Raw genomic sequence first — 24,719 nt, forward strand, 5'->3', positions numbered from 1 at the left:
TGCCTCTTTCAGGAATGATTCATTGTGAAGCAACTTTTATATAGAGGTTTTTATCATAAGTGATTTTGGTAGCTCTGTCTGTGCAGAGTCAGACCCCCCCAGAGCCCAGAGGACCTAAGAACCTACTTGCTATTGGCCTGGCAGTAACACCACTGTTACTGTGCTAATTGGTCTTTTCAAGTCTCTGTCTATATCTTCTCATTAATATGGCTAATGAGCCTCTGAAGAAGGCAGGAGCAGACATCCAGCCCAATATATAGTTGGGCTCCAAGTCATGGACGCCCTTATACGACTTAACAGGAAGTAAGACACAGGTTGCCCGAGGCCAGTCGTAGATTTATATTACCACCGCCCCCAACCCCGTGAAAGATGCTCAGTGTGTGAGGGCAAAGGAGCCCTTTCCCCCCAGCTCCGCATCCAGAGATGGCATTTTATTTCTTTTAATAAATTTTTTATTGATTGATTATTTTTAGAGAGAGAGAGGAAGGGAGAGACAGAAACTTGATTTGGTGTTTTACTTATTTATGCATTCACTGGTTGATTCTTGTGTGTGCCCTGACCAGGGATTGAACAACCCTGGCATGTTGGGATGATGCTGTAACCAACAGAGCTACTGCACCAGAGCCCAGAGGTGTCATTTTAATAGGAAAATCACACTAATTTTATCCCTTGTTCAAAAGCTTATCGTTAGACTTACAATAAAACATACCCCTTGGCTGGCCCCCAGTCCTATGCAGAGTGATCCCTGTCACCTCTCTGACCCCCATTTTCTACCTTTAACTGTATTAACTCCACTCCAGCTCTACAGAGGTCTCTTTTCTGTGCCATGAAAACTCTTGCCTCTTTTGTGCCTCGGTGCCTTTGCACTGGCTGTACCTGCTACCTAAAACACTCCCTCTGCCTCCAATTCTACACAGGCTTCTTGCTATCCTTTAGGACTCAGTTCAAATGTTACCTCCTCAAAATCCTTTGGTGATGACCCTATCAAAGAGGCACTTACTTCTACCTCTGCCCCTCCTTGCCACCCAGTAAAATTGCTAGCAGAGATTTTTGCTTGGTTCTTTCATAGCATTTAGTCTTATTCTGTGTACAGTACTTATATATTTTCTCTCTCCTCTAGAATATAAACTCCTGAAAGGTAGGGACCCTGATGGTCTTTTCAACACTTGAACACTCAGAGGTTAGAATGTCAGCATCATAAATGCTTGGTAAATATTTGGATGATAATGCCTAATTCTCAACGTTGTTGTAGGGATTAAATAAACCCATAAATGTAAATGTGGTTAACACCAAATATTAATATTGCAAGAATAAATCTACTTTGGGTATTGAAATTTGAGGCTACCCTGATAGTCTGTAAATTCCTCAGTTTCCTTGTCTATAAAATGGGAATAGTCATACCTACCTCCTGGGTGGGTTTAAGAAATGCGGTAGCAGCCCTGGCCGAGTAGCTCAGGTGGTTAGAGCATCGTCCTGATACACCAAGGTTGCAGGTTTTATCCCATCAGGTCAAATACAAGAATCAACCAATAAATGCATAAATAAGTAGACCACCAGACTGCAGTTTCTCTCTCTCCCTCCAAAAGTCAATAAAAAAAAAAAAAAGAAATGAGGTAACACATGGGCACTGTTTACTGCTGCACACGTAATAAATGCTCGGTAAAGTTCACCAACTATGTGACTTTGGGCAGATTACAAATCTTTCAAACATTTAAGTTTCCTGAGAATAATTCCCTCATCACAGCTCTGTAGTGAGGATTAAATGAGCCCACCTAAATGTGAAGGCTACCCCGTGGAAGGGCAGATACGGGAAGAGGAGCTAGCTGGTCTTACCGTCGGACTCAGAACTAACTCTCCAGTGGTACTCTCTATAATGACAGAAATGTCCTCATCTGCACTCATAGTAGCCACTGGCCACATGTAGCTGAGCACTTGAAATATGGCTGTTACCAAAGAACTAAATTTTTAATTTTATTTTTAATTAATTTTAATTTAGATAACCACTTGTGGCTAATGGCAGCTGCATTGGCCAGGGCAGATGAACATACTTGAACCTGCGGAGCCGCCTGGTTGGTGCCTGGTTGGCTTTTGTTCCTGAGCCAGATCACAAGTGACCCCCTGAAAGGATCAATGCCGTGAATCTGGAAACCCCAAAGTTCCTCTGTCATTTTTTTCCTCCTCCCTTCCATCTAGTCCCCCAAGAATATCCACCTGAATGTATCTTCCACGATATGAAAATATTTGCATGTAGTAGAGATGAAAACATCTTTGAAGTAGACATTTTTATACTCTAGTTCAATAATTCAAATCCCATCAAAGACACACACTGTCCAGCAGTGGTCTGGGCATCTACCTCAGTGTGTCTGGGCTGGCCACTGCTAGAGTTTCAGAGCAGCATCTCCCTGACAAGAGGCCCATGGCAGCATCTCTCCAAACTGAAGGTGTAGCACAGGTGTCCAGAAAAGGGACCCTCAAACCTTCCTAAAGACTAGGTCATAACTGCATCCCAAGACTGCAAGTAACCGAAGCACCCATCACATATTAGGTGTGTTAGTAATTTCTGGATGGATGAATGAATGAGCAAAGGATAATTACCAGAAAAGCAGACCAGAATTTTGAAAGTTGATTTGTAGCACATCGAAGTATCTAATAACAATCGAGTGATAGTCTGATTAAAACTGAGTGCACAAAAAGCAACAATCGTGTCTTGATGAGTTGGGAATATTGTAAACATCTGCTTTGTGTTTCCAAAGAAAGGCATGTCTATCAGGAGTCCAGAGGAAAGGATAAGGATGTACGTTTCAGGAGTTTTCCATTTTGATTTTACATGAGCCTCTTCGACCTGTAATTAGAATTTTGGGGTGGTTTGATTTCATTTTAGAAATTTTACTTTAGATAATGGTGCTATAATTTTACTACATTATGGAATTCTGAGATAGGTGGAAAGCTCAAGGGACTTATTTTAAAAGTTTTCTAAGACCACGATCATTAGCTTTTTTAGTTCATAAATAATTCCTCTGAGATTTACTTCCAAAGATGTCTAATGAGCTTTATTAAGCCTTATTCAAACAGTTTCATGTAGAACCACATGAACATTTCTTACAAAGTAGGATTCATACATTGTGATTATAGATAAAACTACTTAAGTTTCTGTCCCTAGACTAGAAACTGCTAAAACTGAATAGTCAGGTTAGGTCAATGGGTCTCAACTGGGCATGGTTTTACCCCCAGGGGCATTTGGCAGTGTCTGGAGACATTTTTGGTTTTCACAACTGGGGGACGGAGTGTTACTGTGGCATCTGGTGGGTGGAAGCAGGGGAGGCTACAAGACATCCTACGCTGTGTGGGCAGCCCCCACCACCAAGAAACCACCAAGAACTGATTCAAAATGTCTATAATGCAGAAGGTGAGAAAGCAAGTCTCGGGTATCAAGAGAAGGAGAAAGAAATGTTTCATCCTTAGGCTTTGACATGTGCTGTGAGTTGTGCCCTGTATGGTTTTGCTGTCCTAGCCCTCCGGCAGTCACCCAGGGTGTCCTAGGGCTTCACATGAATCCTTAGGGAGGAGCATCTTGTTTTTAAAGAGTGAGTGGCATTTTCAGGTACCTCATCCAAAATATGAACCTTCCTCATTTTTACAATTTTCTTTAAAACAGTCATAGAATGTAGGTTGTAAAATACCTCAGAGGCTTAGGACTGAGTGTGCTGGTAGCTCTCAGGAGTACAGATGATTGTTTCGTCTGTGAGCTGACAGTCAGAGAGCTGTGGGAAAGTTTGAGAAGCTGTATAACATATCATGTGTGCCACAAACTAAACCTTTTTTTTTTTTTAATTCAGTGAGAGGAGGGGAGACAGAGACAGACTCCCCGCATGTGCCTTTACCGGGATCCATCCAGCAGCCCACTAGAGGGCAATGCTCTGCCCATCTAGGGCTTGGCAACTGAGCTCTTAGTGCCTGAGGTGAGGCCATGGAGCCATCCTCAGCACCCGGAACCAACTCGCTTCAATTGCGCTATGGCTCCAGTAGGAGGAGAGAGAGAGAACTGAGAGAGAGAGAGGAGGGGTGGAGAAGAAGATGGGTGCCTCTCCTGTGTGCCCTGACCAGGAATCAAACCCAGGACATCGACACACCAGGCTGACGCTCCCTGAGCCAACTGGCTAGGGCTTAATGTGTGTGCCACAAACTAATAGTGCCCTTCACAATTTTTTTTTCACAGTATATAATAAAAATTAAGTTATTATTGATTTTTATCTTTTAAATGACAGTCAAGATAACTATAATTTTGTATACAGGTGTATAGATGTATGTGTTCACTTATTTTTAAAATACTAATATATGTATATATAAGTAGAGACCATATAACTAAAAAGCAAATTAATTTCTGGCATTTAAGCAGTGTTTCTCAATCTTTTTTTCTTTTCTTTTTTTTTAAAGTGAGAGGAGGGAAGATAGTTAGACTCCGGCATGCACCCTGACCAGGATCTACCCAGCAACCCCCATGTGGTGCCGATGCTTGAATCAGCCAAGCCACTGGTTGCGGGAGGGTAAAAGGGAAAGGAGGAGGAGAGGGGAAGGGGGACAGAAGCTGATGGTCACTTCTCCTGTGTGCCCTGACCAGGAATTGAACCTGGGACCCAGGATGTCCATATGGCAGGCTGACACTCTATCCAATGAGCCAACTGGCCAGGGCCTTCATGTTATTTTGAATTTCTCCCTGCACCTTCACATCTAAGAAGACTTCAGAAGTTTTTCCCTAATTATGATTCCCCAGTGAAATTTTATTGTCATATCATATATTATATACCTGTTTATATAAGGTTTACCAGAAAGTTCTGTCCATTTTTGGAATAAAACAAAATACAAATTTTTCTTACTGTCAATAAACTTTATTAAATAATATAATTGCCATTATTATTAATGATTTCTTGCCAGCGTGAAGGCAATTTGTATATCCCATTTTTGAAAAATGTTTTATCTTTTGATGCGAAAAATGGAACCAGTGCTTCTTTGATATCTTCTTCATTTTTAAATTTTTTGCCCTTCAAAAAATTTTGTAAGGACAAAAACAAGTGATAGTCTGAGGGTGCTAAGTCTGGGGAATATGGTGGATGTGACAGACATGCTTCTGTAGCATTTCTTCCTTGTTGAAATTCGTAAAAATTATAGTGGCGTAAATGAACTTTATCAGTAGCCATGGGTACACTATTGCTTCACACATAAGACTAATGTGAATCAACTTTGTTTTAATTTGCTTCATCAGTATGTATACATTAAGTGATAAAAATAGAGAGGCACACATGCGCCAAATAAACATGTGCTTACGTGTCGAAACTTGTTGTGATAGAAACGGACAGAACTTTCCGGTAGATCTTATATATGCATATCTGTGCTTTGCACATAAAAAAGAGTAATATTTTTTCACATACACACCCCAGTAACAAATTGCCACCTCGTTGGGACAATATCACCTGCATTGGGAATGAGTACATTTAAGAAGAGAGTGTTGTGCTTATTTGGAATTCTTTGTGTTATAAGACTTAACAAAGACTAAACCCTTTTGTTCCGTGTTTCCTGTTTGTTAGTAATTAGATACCACTGTTGCTGTCTGCTACACATCTCACTCATGAACAGCCCTAGTCCTTCACCTGAAAAAGCTCTATCTAGTTGCTCCAGTCGGGCCTGTTGTAATGTGAAAAGACTTGTAGATGACAGTCAAATCATGTAAATTTTAACTTGTATCACTGATTTGTTTTTATGACTTTATTTTTTAGAACACTTTTGGATTCACAGGAAAATTGAAAAGTACAGAGACTTCCTATGTGCTGTCTACCTCTACACATGCACAGCCTCCCCCATTATCAACATCCCTCACCAGGGGACACTCTTGTTACAAGGATGAACCTAGGTTGATTCATTATAACCACCCAGAGTCGATCATTTACCTTAGAATTTGCTCTTGGTGTTGTACATCCTGCGGGTTTGGACAAATGTATAATGATTTATTATATCTACCATTGTGGTATCGTTGGGAGTATATTCATGCCATCAGAGTTGTCTGTGGTCCACCTGTTCATGATGTGTTGGTGAGGATGTGGGGAAATTGGAGCCCTCATCTGTTGCTGGTGGGACTGTAAAATGGTTCAGCCACTTTGGACAACAGTTTGGCAGTTTCTCCAACAGTGAAACAGTTACTATATGAGCCAGCAATTCCGCTCCTGAGAATATACCCAAAAGAAATTAAGACAGTGATGTCCACCATAAACTCATTACCAGGGTTCCTTTTGGGAATGATGAAAATTAGATTGTAACAATGGTTGCACAAATCTGTGAATATACTAAAAAATCATTGCATCGTAGACTTGAAATGAGTGAATTTTATATGTGAATTGCATCTCAGTTTAAAACAGTTTTTTTAAAAGGTGAAAACAAAGAAATCACTACTCTCCCCTCACTACCACCCATTAGTAGTCCCTCCCCACTTCTCATCCCTACCTTCTCCCCACATCCCTCATAAACACTGGTCTGCTTCCTGTCTCTATGGAATGACCAGTTCTTGACATTTCATGTAAGTGGAATCACACAGCGTCCAACTTTTTATACTTCTTTAATTTTTTGTGTTCTTTTTCCTGTAGCCTCATGTTTCCAAGATTCATCCATGTAGTATAGCATCTATGAGTACTTGATTTTTTCTTTTGTCTAATAATATTCCATTGTAGGATGTACCACATGTTTATCCAGTTATCAATCAAAGGACATTGGGGTTGTTCCGGCTTGGAGAACAGGTTTTTGTGTGGACACATGTTTACATTTGTCTTGGGCACATACCTAGGGGTGAAGTTGCTGGATCGTGTGGTTTTTGTAAATTTCTGCCCCGCTGTTTCCAAAATGTCTTCACCCTTTGCAGTCCTACCAGCAACTGCTTTTTAAGTGAAGACTAGTTGTAGACTCCTTACAGTGAGTTTCCCAAGTCCTAGGCCAGATTTCCCCTTTCTGTCCCCACACAAGGCCACATAGTCCCTTAATTGGCAGATGGAGGTTTAAACCCTTAATTGTGGGGCTTTTCCATCCCCCCCTCTAAACACACACACACACACACACACACACACACACACACTTCCCAGTTTCAAGGCTCTCTTGAATCACATAGATCCTACCCAGCAACTCTTCCTGGGAACCTCTCTGTCCCAGCTCCCGTGAGACCTTTTTCTCTTTAATAATAGATTACATTCTGCAGGCCTCTATCCCCTTTTGAGGAATTCATCTTAAAAATATATGTGAAGCTTTAATGCTAATACTAGACTTTTGTCACATCTCTTTTTTTTTTTAATTTCATCCATATGTTAGCACACTACACACCCACACAGCACATACAATACTTGAACATGCAACTGGGCATCTGTGCAGGGCTGGTCCAGCCTGTGTCTGTCTCCCTCAGTCACACAGTCCAGTGCGTGGAGTTGGGGCCATCAGCCCCTACATGACCTCACCTCTATTTTGGTATTTGGCTTCTTCCACATCTTGATGAGTAACAAATTCCACGTGTGGGTTACTTGTGGGTTGCTCTCAGTTCTGATCAATTCCCCTTTACTTGTTCAAAGGCAGTCTCGGTGTACATTTCAGCATTGCTGCTCTGGTCAGCTTAGAGATTGAGTGAAAATATGTCTCTTCACCCTTTCTCTGTCCATAATAATAACAAGCAAGGTATTTCCTTCCAAGCCATAATCTTACAAAACATTCTGATGTGTGTAGCCTAGTCTCATGCAGAATATCTGTGTGACATATTCGCCATCTCCAGGTCCTGGGCCAGCTATGCCTCTTTCCAGGAGTTCAATATGCAGGTCCGGGCCTGGCACAGAGTGAGCATGCATTGCTTGGTGACTGTTGCTGAATGTCCCACACACTGCTAAACAGGCTAAGTTTTCCTGTGTTCTCTTCTGCAGGCTATTGGCTGTACTCTGAACTGCAGTTGCCAAAGTTTCAAACCAGGGAAAATAAACCACCGTCAGTGCGAGCAGTGCAGGCATGGATGGGTGGCCCACGGTAACTATTCTCCCCCCTCTCTTGGCTGGTTGTAGTCCCTCTAAATAACTTACATTTATTCAGGAATGGATGTAATGTCTAAGAATGACGGCGAACATTTAGTAAGTTAGTACTGTGTGCCCTGTAATAGGCTAAGTGCTTTATATAGGTTATCTCTTAAAAACTCCTAGCAATAAATGTTTTGTTAGACCTGTCCTCCTAAAGATGTAGGCCCTGGTGCCTCAGTGCCTTCCCTTTGCAATGATAGAACTGTTCTGTGCAGTCTAATACAATAGCTCTAGCCCAGTTAAAATGCAGACTGCTCAGTTAAGTTTGAATTTCAGATAAGCAATAATGATTTTAGCTTAAGTATATCCCTCTTGTTTGTGGTTTGTCTGAAACTTACATGCAGATCAAACTGAGCATCCTGTATTTTCATTTGTTAAACCTGACCCGACCCTAACCATGTGTGGTTACCAAGTGCTTGAAATGTGACTGCTATGACTGCAGAATTGAATTTTGATTTTCTTAATGTTAACGAATGTAAATCTAAATCTGAGTAGCCATATGAGGCTGATGTCTGTGTCATCAGACAGCGCAGATTCTGGGGGTTCGATTTGCCACGCCTGACAGCCAGAAAGCGTCAGACCAGGCTCCAGCCCAGGGCTGCCGGGTTCCCAAGGCCACGGTCGTCACTGGTGATTCCTGATTTTCCTTTTTCTTGCTTAAGCTCCTGCCTCCTTTGTTTTACCCCTGTTTTTTGCACTTCCCCTCCTTGTGGCTATTTTCCTCCTCTGGGATGCCACAGGAAAGGGAGACCAGAAGGGTCTCAGGCCCATCCACTTCATGAGTTCCCACCACAGCTGTTAAGATAATTCATCATTTGTATAGTCATGTTCTGTTCTGTGGGAACAGATCACTGAGAGTTAGCGCTAGCCTATCCTATGCAGTGTTTCTCTTGAAAGTAGAATCTTTAAAAACACTGTTCCTTCCATTTGGTTTTCCAGCTCTGAGTAAGCTGAGGATCCCCCCCATGTATCCGACAAGCCAGGTGGAGATCGTCCAGTCCAATGTGGTGTTTGACATCAGCAGCCTCATGCTGTACGGGACCCAGGCCATCCCCGTGCGCCTGAAGATCCTCCTGGACCGGCTCTTCAGTGTGCTGAAGCAGGACGAGGTCCTCCAGATTCTCCACGCCTTGGACTGGACCCTTCAGGATTACATCCGCGGATACGTGCTGCAGGTACGGTGACCACGGCCACCCTTCTCCTCAGATGTCCTCAAATCCCCATCCATGTAACTGATGTCACCCAGTTGCCTGCCACTGCTACAGCCGTTGTGCTCATCCTTCCTTTTATTATTTTTTCTAAAATATACCGCTCACAAAAATTAGGGGTATTTTATTGCTTTATATTCATTTTGAAATATCCCCTAGTTTTTGTGAGCAGTGTATTTTACTTATTGATTTGAAAGAGAGGAGAGAGAGAGAGAGAAATGGGGCGGGGGAATGGGAAGCATCAACTCATAGTTGCTTCTCGTATGTGCCTTGACCAGGCAAGCCCAGGGTTTCAAACCAGCGACCTCACCATTCCAGGTTGACACTCATCCACTCTGCCACCACTGCTTAGGTGCCTTTTTTTTTTTTTAAGATTTTATTGATATTAGAGGAGAGAGAGAAAGGCGGTGGGGGAAGAGTAGGAAGCATCAACTCCAGTTGTGGCTGTTCATTATGTGCCTTGACAGGGCAAGGCTGGCATTTCAAACTGGTGACTTTAGCATTCCAGGTCAACACTTTATCCGCTGCACCACCGCAGGTCAGCTACCTCTCTTTTTATAACGAGCTACAGGACAAGCCTCCTGTTTGACACCCAGAGGTTATCAAGGTGTTTTCATGAGCAAAGAACACATTTCCTGATATGAATTATATCCTTTCTCTGACATATGGAACAGCTACAGCATTTTTTTCTCTTGCCACTACACTAGAAAATGTCAGCTAACTTGGGTTAAAATTTCAGTGAAAGGAGCGTATGAATATATTTCTAAGACTAACATACACGTCGGTGTTAGATAGGCTGTATCTCTAACATGAACACTACTAACCATTTTTTCACCTAGACCCTCTTCCAGGAATCTTAGGAGGTAGGTAGATTATCCCCATTTTTCAGTTGAAAAACCAGAGGCTCAGAGCGCTTCTAAATCTTGCTGAAGTCATTCAATTCCCAGGTGGCAAACCGTGAATTTGAACCTGCATCTTTCTGAATTTAAAGGTTGTAGTCTTCCTCTGGAAATGCTTTTGCTCCTCTCGCATGTAGGACCCCAGCAAGCTAGAAATAACGTTTTATGTAGAATAGCATTATGATCTTACATTATGACATAGATCAATATTTAATGATCCTAATAATCTTGCTTTCTAGTGTTGGGATTAAAAATATGGAATCAATTACCTTGAACCTCCAGTGCATGAAAAATTTATGATGTTACATTCCTCATCATCTTCAAAACTCTTACATGCACTGTGAAAAATCTCAGTAGGCCATCAAATACATGCTCTGTGATAAAATATTTATTGTAGTTTTGGGAAAAGTTAGGCCTTGCTAGAGTTTGAAAGATCTCCAACACTCCAGTGTAATTATGGCTCTGCTTGAACACGGGCCGTAGATCAATACAGGTTCATTTGTTTTCCGATGGTAGTTGCTTGGGAAGATTATTAAAATTCAGTGAATAAATAAATAAATACTCGAGCTATATCTGTAGGTCTGATTGCTTCATCTAGAGTCTCTAAATAAAGTTACTATTGTTCAAAAGATACATATTTTAATTTTTGTGGGGAGGATTATTCTGCCTAATGCAGGATGTCCACTTCATTTGAAATAAGATGGGAAATAATCACCGTTTCCCTGAGGCATGACTAATATAATTTTATGTCTCTCTTTTGGGCCGCTCCTTAGGTTTGTGCATATATTTTCTTTTACTTTTTCTCTCTTTTTTATTAAGTAAGAGCAGGGGAAGCAGAGAGACAGACTCCCTCATACTCCCCGACCGGGATCCACCTGGCAACCCACATCCAGGACTCACGCTCTGCCCATCTGGGGCCATACTCGTAACCAAGCTATTTTTAGCACCTGAAGTGGAGACTTCACAGAGCCATCCTCAGTGGTCTGGGGCCAAGTCGCTTGAGCTAATTGAGCCACGGCTGTGGAAGGTGGGGAGAGAGATAGAGAGGAAGAGGGGGAGGGGTGGAGAAGCAGATGGGCGCTTCTCCTGTGTGCCCTGACCAGGAATCAAACCCGGTACATCCACACACTGGGCCAACACTCTACCACTGAGCCAACTGGCCAGGGCCTGTGCATATATTTTCTGCACCGAGTTCCTGGCCTGGGAGAGTGGTGTGGATGGGCTGAACTCAAGCCCCCTGATCATCCAGAAGGAGTGTCATTTTCTTATATGCACAGAGGTGCCCCGTGGTGGTACCAGCGGAGGTGTGACCAGGTGGCTCCTTTCTTGGGGTAAAGGGTAAGGAGTGGGAAATTAACCGCACTTTTAAATTCTGGTTTGGGTGTAGGACGCGTCGGGAAAGGTGTTGGATCATTGGAGCATCATGACCAGCGAGGAGGAGGTTGCCACCTTGCAGCAGTTCCTCCGTTTTGGGGAGACCAAGTCCATAGTTGAGCTCATGGCCATTCAAGAGAAGGAAGAACAGTCCATTGTCCTCCCACCTTCCACAGCGAACGTGGACATCAGGGCTTTCATCGAGAGCTACAGCCACAGGGGCCCCAGCCTCCCCACTCCCGTGGACAAAGGGAGCCCCAGCAGTGTGCACCCCTTCGAGAACCTCATAAACAACATGACTTTCATGCTGCCTTTCCAGTTCTTCAACCCCGTGCCTCCCGCACTGGTAGGCTCGCTGCCCGAGCAGTACGTGCTGGAGCAGGGTCGGGACCAGAGTCCGGACCTCAGGCAGGAACTCCACGGCCCCTTCCCCGACGGCAGCTTCCTGACGTCCAGCTCCACACCGTTTCAGGCAGAGAAAGAGCAGTGTCTAAGCTGTCCCGATGCCATCGCTAACAAGGAAGACAATGCCCATTTAAGTGACTCCAGCTCCTACAACATCGTCACGAAGCTGGAAAGGACACAGTTGTCCCCCGAATCCAAAGTGAAGCCCGAGAGGAACAGCTTTGGTGCGAAGAAAGGCCGGGTGTTCTGCACTGCCTGCGAGAAGACCTTCTATGACAAAGGCACCCTCAAGATCCACTACAACGCCGTCCACCTGAAGATCAAGCACAAGTGCACCATCGAGGGGTGTAACATGGTCTTCAGCTCCCTGCGGAGCCGGAACCGCCATAGCGCCAACCCCAACCCCCGGCTGCACATGCCAATGAACAGGAACAACAGGGACAAGGACCTCCGGAACAGCCTGAGCCTGGCCGCCTCTGAGACCTACAAGTGCGCCGGGTTCACAGTGACATCTCCAGACTCGAGGCCTCTCGCCGGCTGCCCTGGTTCAGGCGAGGATTCCAGGGGCCAGTCAGCCTTCCCGAGCATTGGACAGAACGGTGTGCTTTTTCCCAACCTAAAGACAGTGCAGCCGGTCCTTCCTTTCTACCGCAGTCCGGCCACGCCAGCTGAGCTGGCGAACACACCCGGGATGCTGCCTTCCCTCCCCTTGCTGTCTTCCTCAATCTCAGAACAGCTGGTTTCAAATGAAATGCCATTCGATGCCGTTCCCAAGAAGAAATCGCGGAAGTCCAGCATGCCTATCAAAATAGAGAAGGAAGCTGTGGAGATAGCTGACGAGAGGAGGCACGCGCTCAGCTCGGACGAAGACGTGCCACTGCAGGTGGTCAGTGAAGATGAACCCGAGGCCTGCAGCCCTCAGTCCGACGGGGCACTGGAGGAGCAGCACATGCCAGTGGCATGCTTAGGGAAGGTTCTTCCTGAAGGGCAGAGGGTCTGCCACCTCCAGTCAGTGATCGAGCCCAGGGGAGCCCTTAGCGGAACCCCTGAGCAGGCCACACTCAACTTGGAGAGGGAGATGGAGCAGAAGCCAGCGCTGACCATGGTGCCAAGGGAGGTGGAGGACGGTGGCCAGGAGCTGCACCTGCCACCTGGGATGGAGCCCTGTGTTCCATTCAGAGACTACGTCAGACTGCAGCAGCGCCTGCTGGCTGGGGGGCTCTTCAACACGTTGTCCACCAGAGCAATGGCTTTTCCTTGCTTCGAAGAGTCTAAAGACCTGGAGCACATGGGTCAGCATGCGTTGGTGAGGCAGAAGGAGGAAAGCCGCCACCAGTGTGACATCTGTCAAAAGACCTTCAAGAATGCTTGCGGTGTAAAAATGCACCACAAGAACATGCACGCCAAGGAGACACACGTGTGCACAGTGGAAGGCTGTAAGGCCACCTTCCCTTCCCGCAGGAGCAGGGACAGGTAAGGTGCCTGTTGGCAACTGTGTGCCCTAAGGTGTTGCTTCTTAAACTTTAACCTGCATCTTAATCACTTGGAGAGTTGTAAAAGTATACTTTGGTGGCCTTGGCCAGTTGACTCAGCAGTAGAGCATTAGCCTGGCATGTGGAATTCCCGGGTTCAATTACCAGTCAGGGCACACAGGAGAAGCAACCATCTGCTTCTCCACCCCTTCTCTCTCTCTCTCTCTCTCTCTCTCTCTCTCTCTTCCTTTCTCCTCCCCCTTCCCACAGCCATGGCTCAGTTTGAGCAAGTTGGCCCCGGGTGCTGAGGATGGCTCCATGGCCTCACCTCAGGCACTGAAATAGCTTGGTTTCTGAGTAATGAAGCAGCAGTCCCAGATGGGCAGAGCACTGGCCCTAGACAGGGCTTACTGGGTGGGTCCTGGTCAGGGCACATGCAAGAGTCTGTCTCTCTGTCTCTCTGCCTCCCTGCCTCCCCACCTCTCATTTAATTAAAAAAAAATTACCTCGGAGCCCTGCTCCCAGGACTTCTGTGTCAGGAGGTATGGATGGGGCCTGAGAAACTCGCTTTTCCAAGTGCCCAGGGATACAGATTTTGCTGGGCTGGGGACCACATTTTGAGAAACACAGTCCTGTATCCATAATTTTCAACCTTTTTACACTTGGGGACCCATGAAAATAGGAGAATTAGTTCAGGAACCGTTAAGGCAGAAATCACCCTGAATTTGACTTAAGATCATTCATCTAGTAAGGTCTATAATCTTCGTTTATAAGGGTGGTTAACTCTTTTACAGACAGCTCAAAATTTCTGGTGGACAGGTCTACAGACCAGCAGTTGAAAAACACTGTTATAGATCCACCTCCTGAATTTTCCATTCCAAAACCTAAATTCATTTGGCCACAAGACGTGACCAGAACAGATGTGAGACTATTTGTTATTGTTTAATAAACACCTTTTAAGTGGCTTTTTGTATCTATTCAGTGCAGAAATATGAATGGATTTATTAAGAGGGCATCAGTATGCTATTACAGTATATGCATCGTTCTGCTTTTTCAAATGTTTGAGAAATGCTGGATTCAGAGACATGTCTGGCCCCAGCGGTTTGGCATAAGGAGTCTTGAACTAGTCCTCACATTAGATGAAGAAGGAGGGCGCTTATAAAATGGTCCTTGTAGCTTCCTATAACTTGTCTAATTTTCATTTTATAACATGAAGTCCATTGAATGGAACATTTTCTCTGATTTCTAGTAACCCAGCTATTCAGTCCCTCGCCGTATCGCAGTTCACTTTTCATGGTCTCACTGAATTGCGGATCTTTAAATTGTATATATCTAATTTTGTATCACGGATTTTTTTACTATATTGCGGGATTTTGCAGTATATAGGTATTTTTATATGTTCTTTAAAATTATATAGGTTTAAGAGTGTAGAAAGTGTTTAAGAGCATAGGAAGTGTTTATAAGAGTGTGGGAAAGGTTAATAACAGTGTGGGAAAGGTTTATAAGAGTATGGGGAGGATTTATAAAGCCTTAAAATATATATAAGTAATAAAATAAATATAAGGTCACTACTTTGCAGATTTTTGCCTATCACAGGGGGATTCTGGAACCTAACCCCTGCGATAGATGAGGGACCGCTGTATTTGAAAGGAGTAACTGCTTGATTAAAGATTTTTAAAATAGTGAGCTATCAGAGAATAAAGACACTTAGCAGGTTATTGCAGAGAGGTTGGGATGAAAGATGAGAAGTCGGCCCGACCAGGCAGTGGCGCAGTGGCTAGAGCATTGGACTGGGACGCAGAGGACCCAGCTTTGAAACCCTGTGGTCACCAGCTTGAAGCACAGGCTCGTCTGGTTTGAACAAGGCTTACCAGCTTGAGCATGGAGTCACTGGCTTTTGCTTGGGATCATAGACATGACCCCATGGTTGCTGGCTTGAGCCCAAAGGCCGCTGGCTTAAAGACCAAGGTCGCTGGCTTGAGCAAGAGGTCACTCACTCTGCTGTAGCCCCCTGCCCCATCAAGGCACACATGAGAAAACAATCAACGAACAACTAAGGTGCCTTACAAAGAATTAACACTTCTCATCTCTCTCCTGTCTATCTGTTTCTGTCTGTCCCTCTCTCTGTCTCTGTCACACAAAGAAAGATGAGAAGTCGATCACTGTTGGGTGTTCATCACACTCAGAGTCAAACCTTTTACAGAGTGCCAGGGTACAAATTGTGTCTCATCACTCCAGGACATAGCACTGGCATTACCATCTTGAGTATGCTTTTATTCATGAACTTGAGTCATGTGATCCCTCTTCAGGTCACCTTGCTCCTCAGCCTGTAAAGGGAGGAACCTACCAGCAGAAGACCCCAGTAGGCTGTCAGGAAAGGACCAGTTCTCTGATGAAATGCAATCTGATTAATGCTAAACATGGTTTGCAAAAGGTTAAAATGTTATATTTTTTACCCTGGCTAGTTAGTTCAGTCAGTAAAAAGCCTAGTCCTGAAATGACAAGGTTGCGGGTTCGATGCCCAGTCAGGGCACACACGGGAAGCGACCACAGAATACACGACCAAGTGGGACAGTAAACAAATGCTTCCCTTCCACCTGCCTTCTCTCTCCCTTCCTCTCTCTCCCTTCCTCTCTCTCCCTTCCTCTCTCTCCCTTCCTCTCTCTCCCTTCCTCCCTCTCCCTTCCTCCCTCTCCCTTCCTCTCTCTCCCTTCCTCTCTCTCCTTTCCTCCCTCTCCCTTCCTCCCTCTCCCTTCCTCCCTCTCCCTTCCTCCCTCTCCCTTCCTCTCTCTCCTTTCCTCTCTCTCCCTTCCTCCCTCTCCCTTCCTCCCTCTCCCTTCCTCCCTCTCCCTTCCTCTCTCTTCCATCCTCTCTCTCCCTTCTTCCCTCTCCCTTCCTCCCTCTCCCTTCCTCCCTCTCCCTTCCTCCCTCTCCCTTCCTCTCTCTCCCTTCCTCTCTCTCCCTTCCTCCCTCTCCCTTCCTCTCTCTCCCTTCCTCCCTCTCCCTTCCTCCCTCTCCCTCTCTCTCCCTTCCTCTCTCTCCTTTCCTCTCTCTCCCTTCCTCCCTTTCCCTTCCTCTCTCTCCCTTCCTCTTTCTCTCTCTTCCTTCCTCTCTCTGTCTGTATCAGTATATTAAAAGTTAAGCTCTGGTTGGGTAGCTCTAGAGCGTCATCCTGGGGCATGCCAGTTAGATTCCCTGGTCAGGGCACATACAGGAACAGCTCGGTGTGTGTGTGTGTGTGTGTGTGTGTGTGTGTGTGTGTGTGTCTCTCTCTCTCTTTCCTTGCTTCTCTTAAAAAAAAAAAAAAAAAAAGTTAGGCCCTGGCCGGTTGGCTCAGTGGTAGAGCATCGGCCTGGCGTGCAGAAGTCCCGGGTTCGATTCCTGGCCAGGGCACACAGGAGAAGCGCCCATCTGCTTCTCCACCCCTCCCCCTCTCCTTCCTCTCTGTCTCTCTCTTCCCCTCCCGCAGCCAAGGCTCCATTGGAGCAAAGTTGGCCTGGGCGCTGGGGATGGCTCCTCGGCCTCTGCCCCAGGCGCTAGAGTGGCTCTGGTCGCAACAGAGCGACCCCCCGGAGAGGCAGAGCATCACCCCCTGGTGGGCAGAGCGTCGCCCCCTGGTGGGCGTGCCGGGTGGATCCCGGTCAGGTGCATGCGGGAGTCTGTCTGTCTCTCCCCGTTTCCGGCTTCAGAAAAAAAAAAAAAAAGTTACATGTGCTCAAACAAGCTTGATTTGGGGCAGTTCAACACCACCACTACCTTAGTTTAGTCCAAATTGTAAGGCCTGATTTATTAAGAGGGTGAAATGCACAGGCTCCCACACTCATCCTGGACAGGGCTCACAAGGACACATGTGGAGGATAGAGCACAGGTGATATTGGTTAAAATGCCTGTTTCTGTGGCTGGGCTGTTGGACCAAACTACCTGGATGCCCTAGTTATTTAGTGAGCTGATCTTCCCCGTCCATCCTCCAGAGGAGTGTCTCTGTCCACGGGTAAGCTGCTACTGTGCAGAAGAGAGAGTTACTGTGCCTATTGATGATACTGTTCTGACCTAGGATGTCTGCTAAACTAGGAGTTACACTGAATTCCAGGTGTTTTCTATTTCTTTTTTTCGTATGTTTAATATATTCTGATTTTCTGACCTACTTGGACAGACAAGTGTCCTCCCCCCAGCACAGGAAGACAGCTTGCATTCTAAAGTTAAAGGACTAATTCTAGTAGCCTAGGAGACAGCATGCATCCTACCTAGAATCTGTGACTCTAATGGCACCACTTTAACTAGGACTTTGTGGGCGGGCCCAGGTCCACCACCATTTCTGAGTCAGAGGTGAGGACTGTGTTGCTGTGAGGTGACTGTCTTCCCCTCTTCGAGAGGCTCTGCTGCCAGCAGCACCCGCTGGGCCCGTCAGGAAGCGACTGGGGCAGCACCCTGGGTGCTTCCGGTACTGAAGAGCCTTCTGTGTTAGATGCTACGAACATGTCCTGCCCATGAAGGCCAGTCATGGGGACAGACCAGTAAACAGGGGATTGCAGTTGATGTGGTGGCTGGTGGCTGCTACAATGGGAGAACATAGGCCACTGTGGGCACATGGGAGGGTGCACCAAGCTCTTGGAGAAGTTAGGGAAGGCTTCCCAGAAGAAGGGGTATAACTAAACCAGCGGCTCTCAAAAGTTTGGTCTCACAGTCCCTTTATAAATTCTTAAAAGCTCAGGACCCTTAAGAGTTTTTTTCTCTTTGGTTTTATATCTTTCAGGATTAACTATATTAGGCCCTGACCAGTTAGCTCAGTATGTTAGAGTGTCGTCCTGAGATGCTAAGGTTGCAGGTTCAATCCCTGGTCAGGGCCCATACAGGAAATAACCAATGAATGCACAACTAAGTGGAGCAAATGAATTCGAATTCTCTGTCTCTCTCTCTCTCCCTCCCTCTCACCCTTCCTCTCTGTCTCTCTAAAATCAAGCAAAAAAAAAATGTTACTGTATTAGAAATTAAAACTGCAAAAAGTAATTTTATATCACTTAAAATAATATTATATGTTAACAAAAATAACATTTTAATGAAAAATAACCACATTTTCCAAAACAAAAACTTGGTGACATGAGTGACTTTGTTTTATGTTTTCAGAAATGTCTTTAATGTCCGGCTTAGTAGAAGGCAGCTAGGTTCTCACTGTCAGCTTATGCATTCAACCGGTGGCAGTGTCACCTGTCACTCGGCCTCTGGAAAACTGGTCGGTACACACATGAGAGAATGAGGCTTAAAAAGGCAAATAATGTCTTAGAATCATTATGAAATGAGTTTTCCCTTCAGGGACCCCTTGAAAGGGTCTCAGGGACCACTAGGGGTGGCAGACCACACTTTGAGAACCATGGATCTCAACTCATCTGAGTGGTCAGAAATGGGGGTGGGGGGAGGCAGGGGGGATACAGCCCCGGGCAGTGAGCATGGCGCCACCCAAGTCAAAAGCCAGATATGATGCACAGAGGGTTTCTGCAGTTGTGGTCGTCATTGGTTTTAGGGGACATGGTACCTCGGAAATGCATCTAACTCTCTAAGGCTTAAGGAGAATGTTAGAGGAGCTACAAGTCAGCTCTTGGCATTCATGGGACTCTCAGGAGCTGAGCATGGGGCCCAGAGCTGGGCTTTGTCACAATAGAACCTTTCTGTACAAGGGGCCAGTGTCTGGGTTTTTGGTTTTTTTAACCACTTGTATGTACTGGAACCTGTACGTCAGCTTCACGTCTGTCTGGTTTTCTGCTGACACATTCCTGCCCCTTCAACCCAGAGCGCTGACATAATCACAGGTCAGAGTTGTAGTTAAGAAGAGCGGCTTGCAAAGTGGGTGATCTGGGAATATAATTCTGATGATGTCCAGAAAAAGAATGTATGAGGGGACAGAGCAGAGAATTGAATAGTCGATTCTAAATAGGATTAGACCTTCTCCCCTCCTCGTGTGTCTTTGGAGATTTAGAAGAGAAAATACAGTTCTTTTTTTTATTTAAAATTTTTATTTTTAATTTATTGTGTTGACATGGTTTCAAGTGTCCCACTCAATATAACACCCTCTCTACCCACATTGTGCCCCCCATGCCCCATGTAAAGTCTCCCTCCACCTCCACCTCTCTGCTCTTTGCCCTAATCCTTATTTATTTTGAAGGTGTTGTTCCCAGGTTGACCCTGGCATGCATTCTGAGCTGTGCTTAGGGAGAATTTTCCCTGTTCAGAGTCATTCTTCCTTCAGCTTTAAGATTGTAGCCCTTGGTAAGGGTCGTGTTTGCTAGTCAGGTTAGCAGGGGATCTCTGAGCAAGGCCAACACTGATTGACAAGTTACATCCAAATGATATCGTGTGAGTCAAAGAAATGTGTCATAATGGATACTCACTGTCTGCGCTTCAGGAGTAATCACCAGGTGGGAGGTTGGTGATTGGTGGTGTGCCTACAGTGCTGCATTTGCAAAACCCCCGTCTGGTATCCAGTGAAACATTGCAAATGTGAACTGAAGTTAGTGTGTGCTGTCTGTCTGTCTGTCTATCTGTCTCTCTCTCTCTCACACACACACACACACACACACCCTACTATATCTAGCCAATCAGATTTTCATATCTGTAGAACTCCTTGGGCAATATGTATGCAAATGCTTTAGACCCTAATGCAAGACATATAGAAATTTTCTTTTTATTAGATGAAAGGAAGGGAGACAGACAGACTTCCACCTGTGCTCTGACTGGAATCTACCTGGCAACCTCATCTAGGTCTAATGCTTGAATCAGCTGAGCTATTCTAGCACCTGAGGCTGACGTGCTCCAACAGAGCCATCCTCAGTGCTCGGGGTTACAATCAAACCAATCGAGCCACTGGCTGCTGGAGGAGAGAGAGAGACAAGGGGGAGAGGGAGGCAGGGAGAAGCAGATGGTTGCTTCTCCTATGTGCCCTGACCAGGAATCGAGTCTGTGATGTCCGTATGCTGGGCAGATGCTCTATCCACTAAGCTACTGGCCAGGGCACACATAGGAGATTAAAAATTTTCTAATAGCCACATTAAAATGGTAAAAAAGAAACAGGTGAAGTAAGTTTTAATAACATTTTTTTTTTTTTCATTTTTCTGAAGCCGGAAACAGGGAGAGACAGTCAGACAGACTCCCGCATGCGCCCGACCGGGATCCACCCGGCACGCCCACCAGGGGGCGACGCTCTGCCCACCAGGGGGCGATGCTCTGCCCATCCTGGGCGTTGCCATGTCGTGACCAGAGCCACTCTAGCGCCTGGGGCAGAGGCCACAGAGCCATCCCCAGCGCCCGGGCCATCTTTGCTCCAATGGAGCCTTGGCTGCGGGAGGGGAAGAGAGAGACAGAGAGGGAAAGCGTGGCGGAGGGGTGGAGAAGCAAATGGGCGCTTCTTCTGTGTGCCCTGGCCGGGAATCGAACCCGGGTCCTCCGCACGCTAGGCCGACGCTCTACCGCTGAGCCAACCGGCCAGGGTTTATTAACATTTTATTTCATCAGTTTATCCAAAATACTATCATTTCAGTATATGACACAGCTACATTTGAGGTCCTCGGCCACCTATGAGTGCAGCTGTAGAAGATTACATTTCCTGGTTCCACTGAGAAAAAGCCCTCTACTTAGTTCCCTGTCATTTGTGACCAGTTAGTTGCTGGGAGCCCCTGGTTGCAGGGTCCTGGTCAAATTGACCTGATTGAAATAGTCTAGCTATTCTCTTTATTTTTGTTTTTTTGTTTTTTGTATTTTTCTGAAGCTGGAAACGAGGAGAGACAGTCAGACAGACTCCCGCATGCGCCCGACCGGGATCCACCTGGCACGCCCACCAGGGGGCGATGCTCTGCCCCTCCGGGGCGTCTCTCTGCTGCAACCAGAGCCACTCTAGCACCTGGGGCAAAGGCCAAGGAGCCATCCCCATTGCCCGGGCCATCTTTGCTCCAATGGAGCTTCGGCTGCAGGAGGGGAAGAGAGAGACAGAGAGGAAGGAGAGAGGGAGGGGTGAAGAAGCAGATGGGCGCTTCTCCTGTGTGCCCTGGCCGGGAATCGAACCCGGGACCTCTGCACACCAGGCTGACGTAGCTATTCTCTTTAGATGAAAGTCCAGGAAGTTAACATGTTCATCAGATGGTGGAAACTGAAGAAAACAACAGTCTCCAGACTGTTGACTTTCCGTGAATGCTAATTTCTGACCAGCAGTGAACAGCAGTGGGCCAGTGTCCACTAAACACGTGTTACATCCCACACCACTTATCACTGCTTATATGCCACAGATTTTTCCTAGTATCTATCTACTGTCTCCACTCAGAATGACTGTTTTTAAAACATCAGCCCAACCTGTTGCTAATCATGTTCTCACTCTCGTAGACACAGTTCAAACCTAAACCTTCATCAGAAAGTACTGACCCAAGAAGCACTGGAGAGCGGCGAGGACCATTTCCGCACAGCCTACCTGCTGAAGGATGTGGACAAAGAGGCCTTCCAGGAGGTGGCCTTCCCGCAGCCGGCCCCCCACCCGTCCGTCATCTTCAAGGGGACCAGTCGGATGGGCAGCCTGGTTTACCCGATGACCCAGGTCCACAGTGCCAGCTTGGAGAGCTACCACTCCGGCCTGCCGGGCGAAGGCACCATCCTGGATCTGAGCACTACCTCGAGCATGAAGTCGGAGAGCAGCAGCCACTCCTCCTGGGACTCGGACGGGGCCAGCGAGGAGGGCGCCGTGCTCACAGAGGACAGCGACGGGAACTGTGACGGGCCGAGCCTTGTCCCCGGGGAAGACGAGTACCCCATCTGTGTCCTGATGGAGAAGGCCGACCAGAGCCTCGCCAGCCTGCCTTCTGGCTTGCCCATCACGTGTCACCTCTGCCAAAAGACGTACAGTAACAAAGGGACCTTCAGGGCCCACTACAAGACAGTGCACCTGCGCCAGCTGCACAAGTGCAAAGTTCCCGGCTGCAACACCATGTTCTCGTCCGTCCGCAGCCGCAACAGGCACAGCCAGAACCCCAACCTGCACAAGAGCCTGGTCTCCTCTCCGGCTCACCTCCAGTGACGAGACTGGAGGAGCGTTTGTCGGAGTTCAGGAATAAGGTGGTCCGAGGATACGTTTCTAACTTTAATGCCACTCGGGACGAGCCAGGCCAGAGGCATTTGCGTTGACTTTCTGTCTTCTCCAGCAGGAGGAAGGACGGACAGGCCCTGTGAGAAGCTGACAGGGGGCCAGCCTTTCCCATTAGTTTTTTACTGACATAATGAAAACATGCAGAAACACGGTTTCTCCCAGATTTGTTTACACATTCTCTGGGAGAGCTCCAGGTCTGCAGATTGACAACAGGGGCCCGGGCCTGGGGGCGGCTTAGAGTGAGGCTCGAGGATTAGGGGTCAGTGGAGAGTCCTGGGGAGGCAGGCTGTCACCATGGGTGAGGAGCCAGTCCTAGAGATCACAGTTTTTGGTTCCTGCTTTCATGAGTCTGAAATCTAGCCTTCAGTTTGGGAACATGACTTTTGGAGACAACCCCTCCGTTTGGAGTGGAAAATTACTTTTGTTCCCCGTCCCCCACATGAAGGTCTCTTACTCCAGGGAACTCTCAGAGAAGGCAGGTTGGCCCCTAACACACAGGAGCACAGATGTCACCAAGCACGTTAGTTCTCGTTCTGTAACACATCTGGGGGTGGGGGGTGGCTGTGCACTTAAAAATAGTAGTCTTCAATTTAATTTAAAATAATTTTGATAATATTTAATTTGCATTTGTATTATGTGAGTATTTGGGGTGAGTGCAGACATGTGTGACCGCTGGGTCTTGTTTGAAAGCAGAACGAGTGACGACCTCAACTTTAAAACCACTGCCCGTTTGAACGTCAAGTTCAGAGCCTGTTCCAGGTGATCCCTTGCAGAACGAATGCGGGCGTGGCTCTGGAGGGACCACTTGTACATATTTGGCCCAGGCATTGAGAGAATGTGGTTCTGATGGTTGTTGCGCATAATCAATATCACTGGACCCCCTCATTGGTAACCTTTATAAACGTGTAAGATTAGGGTGATCTTCTGGATTTACATGGTAGAAAGAAACGGACACTGTTGCCATACTATATATCTTAATATTTAACTTATTCTGAAATACAGTCCCCTTTGTTGTGCACATTTGTGCTGTTGGAGAAAGGAAGCTTTGGCCCTGTGGGATAAGGCCATCTCCTGAGGTTTGGCCTTTATGACAATCTAAAAGCCCGTGGTAGGGAGAAAGAAATTGATTTCATAATTAAGACTTCATGTTAACTATCTTTTAAAGTTATAGTTGGTTTAAATAATGAAAAACAGCCTCAAAGAGAATTGGGGGTTGTAAGAGAGAGTGTGTTCCTACGGCCGAAAAGTGAGAGAAGCCGACAACCTGTTACTGATTATTTCAACATTTTTAAAAACGTAAATGTGACAACATAAAATTTGTTTTTGCTTAAAGTGAGATGTATCATTCATCTGTTTTGTTACCCAGCTATTCGATATTCCAGTTTCCTCAAAGTGGAAAAAAATGTTTGTATACAAATGAGTTTTCTATGATTTAATTAAAATATATGGCATATCTTTTGTTTCAGAAGGCAAACTTTTTGTAAGATTTTGTCCCAGGGACTGCTCATTGTGAGTGCTTCTGGTTGCGCGCAAGCGCGCGCGCGCACACACACACACACACACACTGAATCTTACAAAGCTGTAAACCCCGGGGGCTGGAGGACTAGACGAGGATCAGTTACTGCGGCCACCTCAAGATGGAAACTGCAGCAGTCCATGAGGCCTAAAGGAATGGAGTGGTTACTTCCCTGGGAAGAGGGGCTAAGTATTGATTTGTTATCAAAATTAAGTGACTTTCAAAAAATACCGTGCTATCAAAGTAAGTCTCACAGCCAGTGTTCAAAACAGAATACAATGAAAGGCTTAAGCCTCTTTTTTCATTCTTACAATTTTTTTTTAAAGTGAGGGGAGGGGAGATAGACTCCTGCTTGCACCCTGACCGGGATCCACCTGGCCACACCTATCCTCGGCTCCTCAGACCAATGTGCTTGAACCAATGGAGCCTTGGATGCGGGAGGGGGGAGAGAGAGATTGGGATAAAGGAGAGGGGGAAGGATGGAGAAGCAGATGGGCACACTTCTCCTGTGTGCCCTGACTGGGAATCAAACCTGGGATTTCCACACACTAAAAAGACACTCTAGCCCTGGCCGGTTGGCTCAGCGGTAGAGCGTCGGCCTAGCGTGCGGAGGACCCGGGTTCGATTCCCGGCCAGGGCA

The 24,719-nt window shown here is 46.3% G+C and overlaps 1 protein-coding gene across 1 annotated transcript in view; it reads left to right on the plus strand.

Annotated features, from left to right (window-relative positions):
* The window catches only part of BNC1 (basonuclin zinc finger protein 1), a 32,747-nt gene extending 8,724 nt beyond the window's left edge, over positions 1-24,023 (plus strand). The window contains exons 2-5 of the mRNA XM_066239855.1: positions 7,941-8,040; positions 9,027-9,262; positions 11,582-13,446; positions 21,810-24,023. Of these exons, the coding sequence (XP_066095952.1) occupies positions 7,941-8,040; positions 9,027-9,262; positions 11,582-13,446; positions 21,810-22,494 (2,886 nt within the window). The 3' untranslated portion in view covers positions 22,495-24,023. The remainder of the gene's footprint in view (positions 1-7,940; positions 8,041-9,026; positions 9,263-11,581; positions 13,447-21,809) is intronic.
* The last annotated feature ends 696 nt before the right edge of the window (positions 24,024-24,719 follow it).

Source organism: Saccopteryx bilineata, chromosome 7 (genome assembly GCF_036850765.1).
Source record: "Saccopteryx bilineata isolate mSacBil1 chromosome 7, mSacBil1_pri_phased_curated, whole genome shotgun sequence".
NCBI classification, from domain to species: Eukaryota; Metazoa; Chordata; class Mammalia; order Chiroptera; family Emballonuridae; genus Saccopteryx; species Saccopteryx bilineata.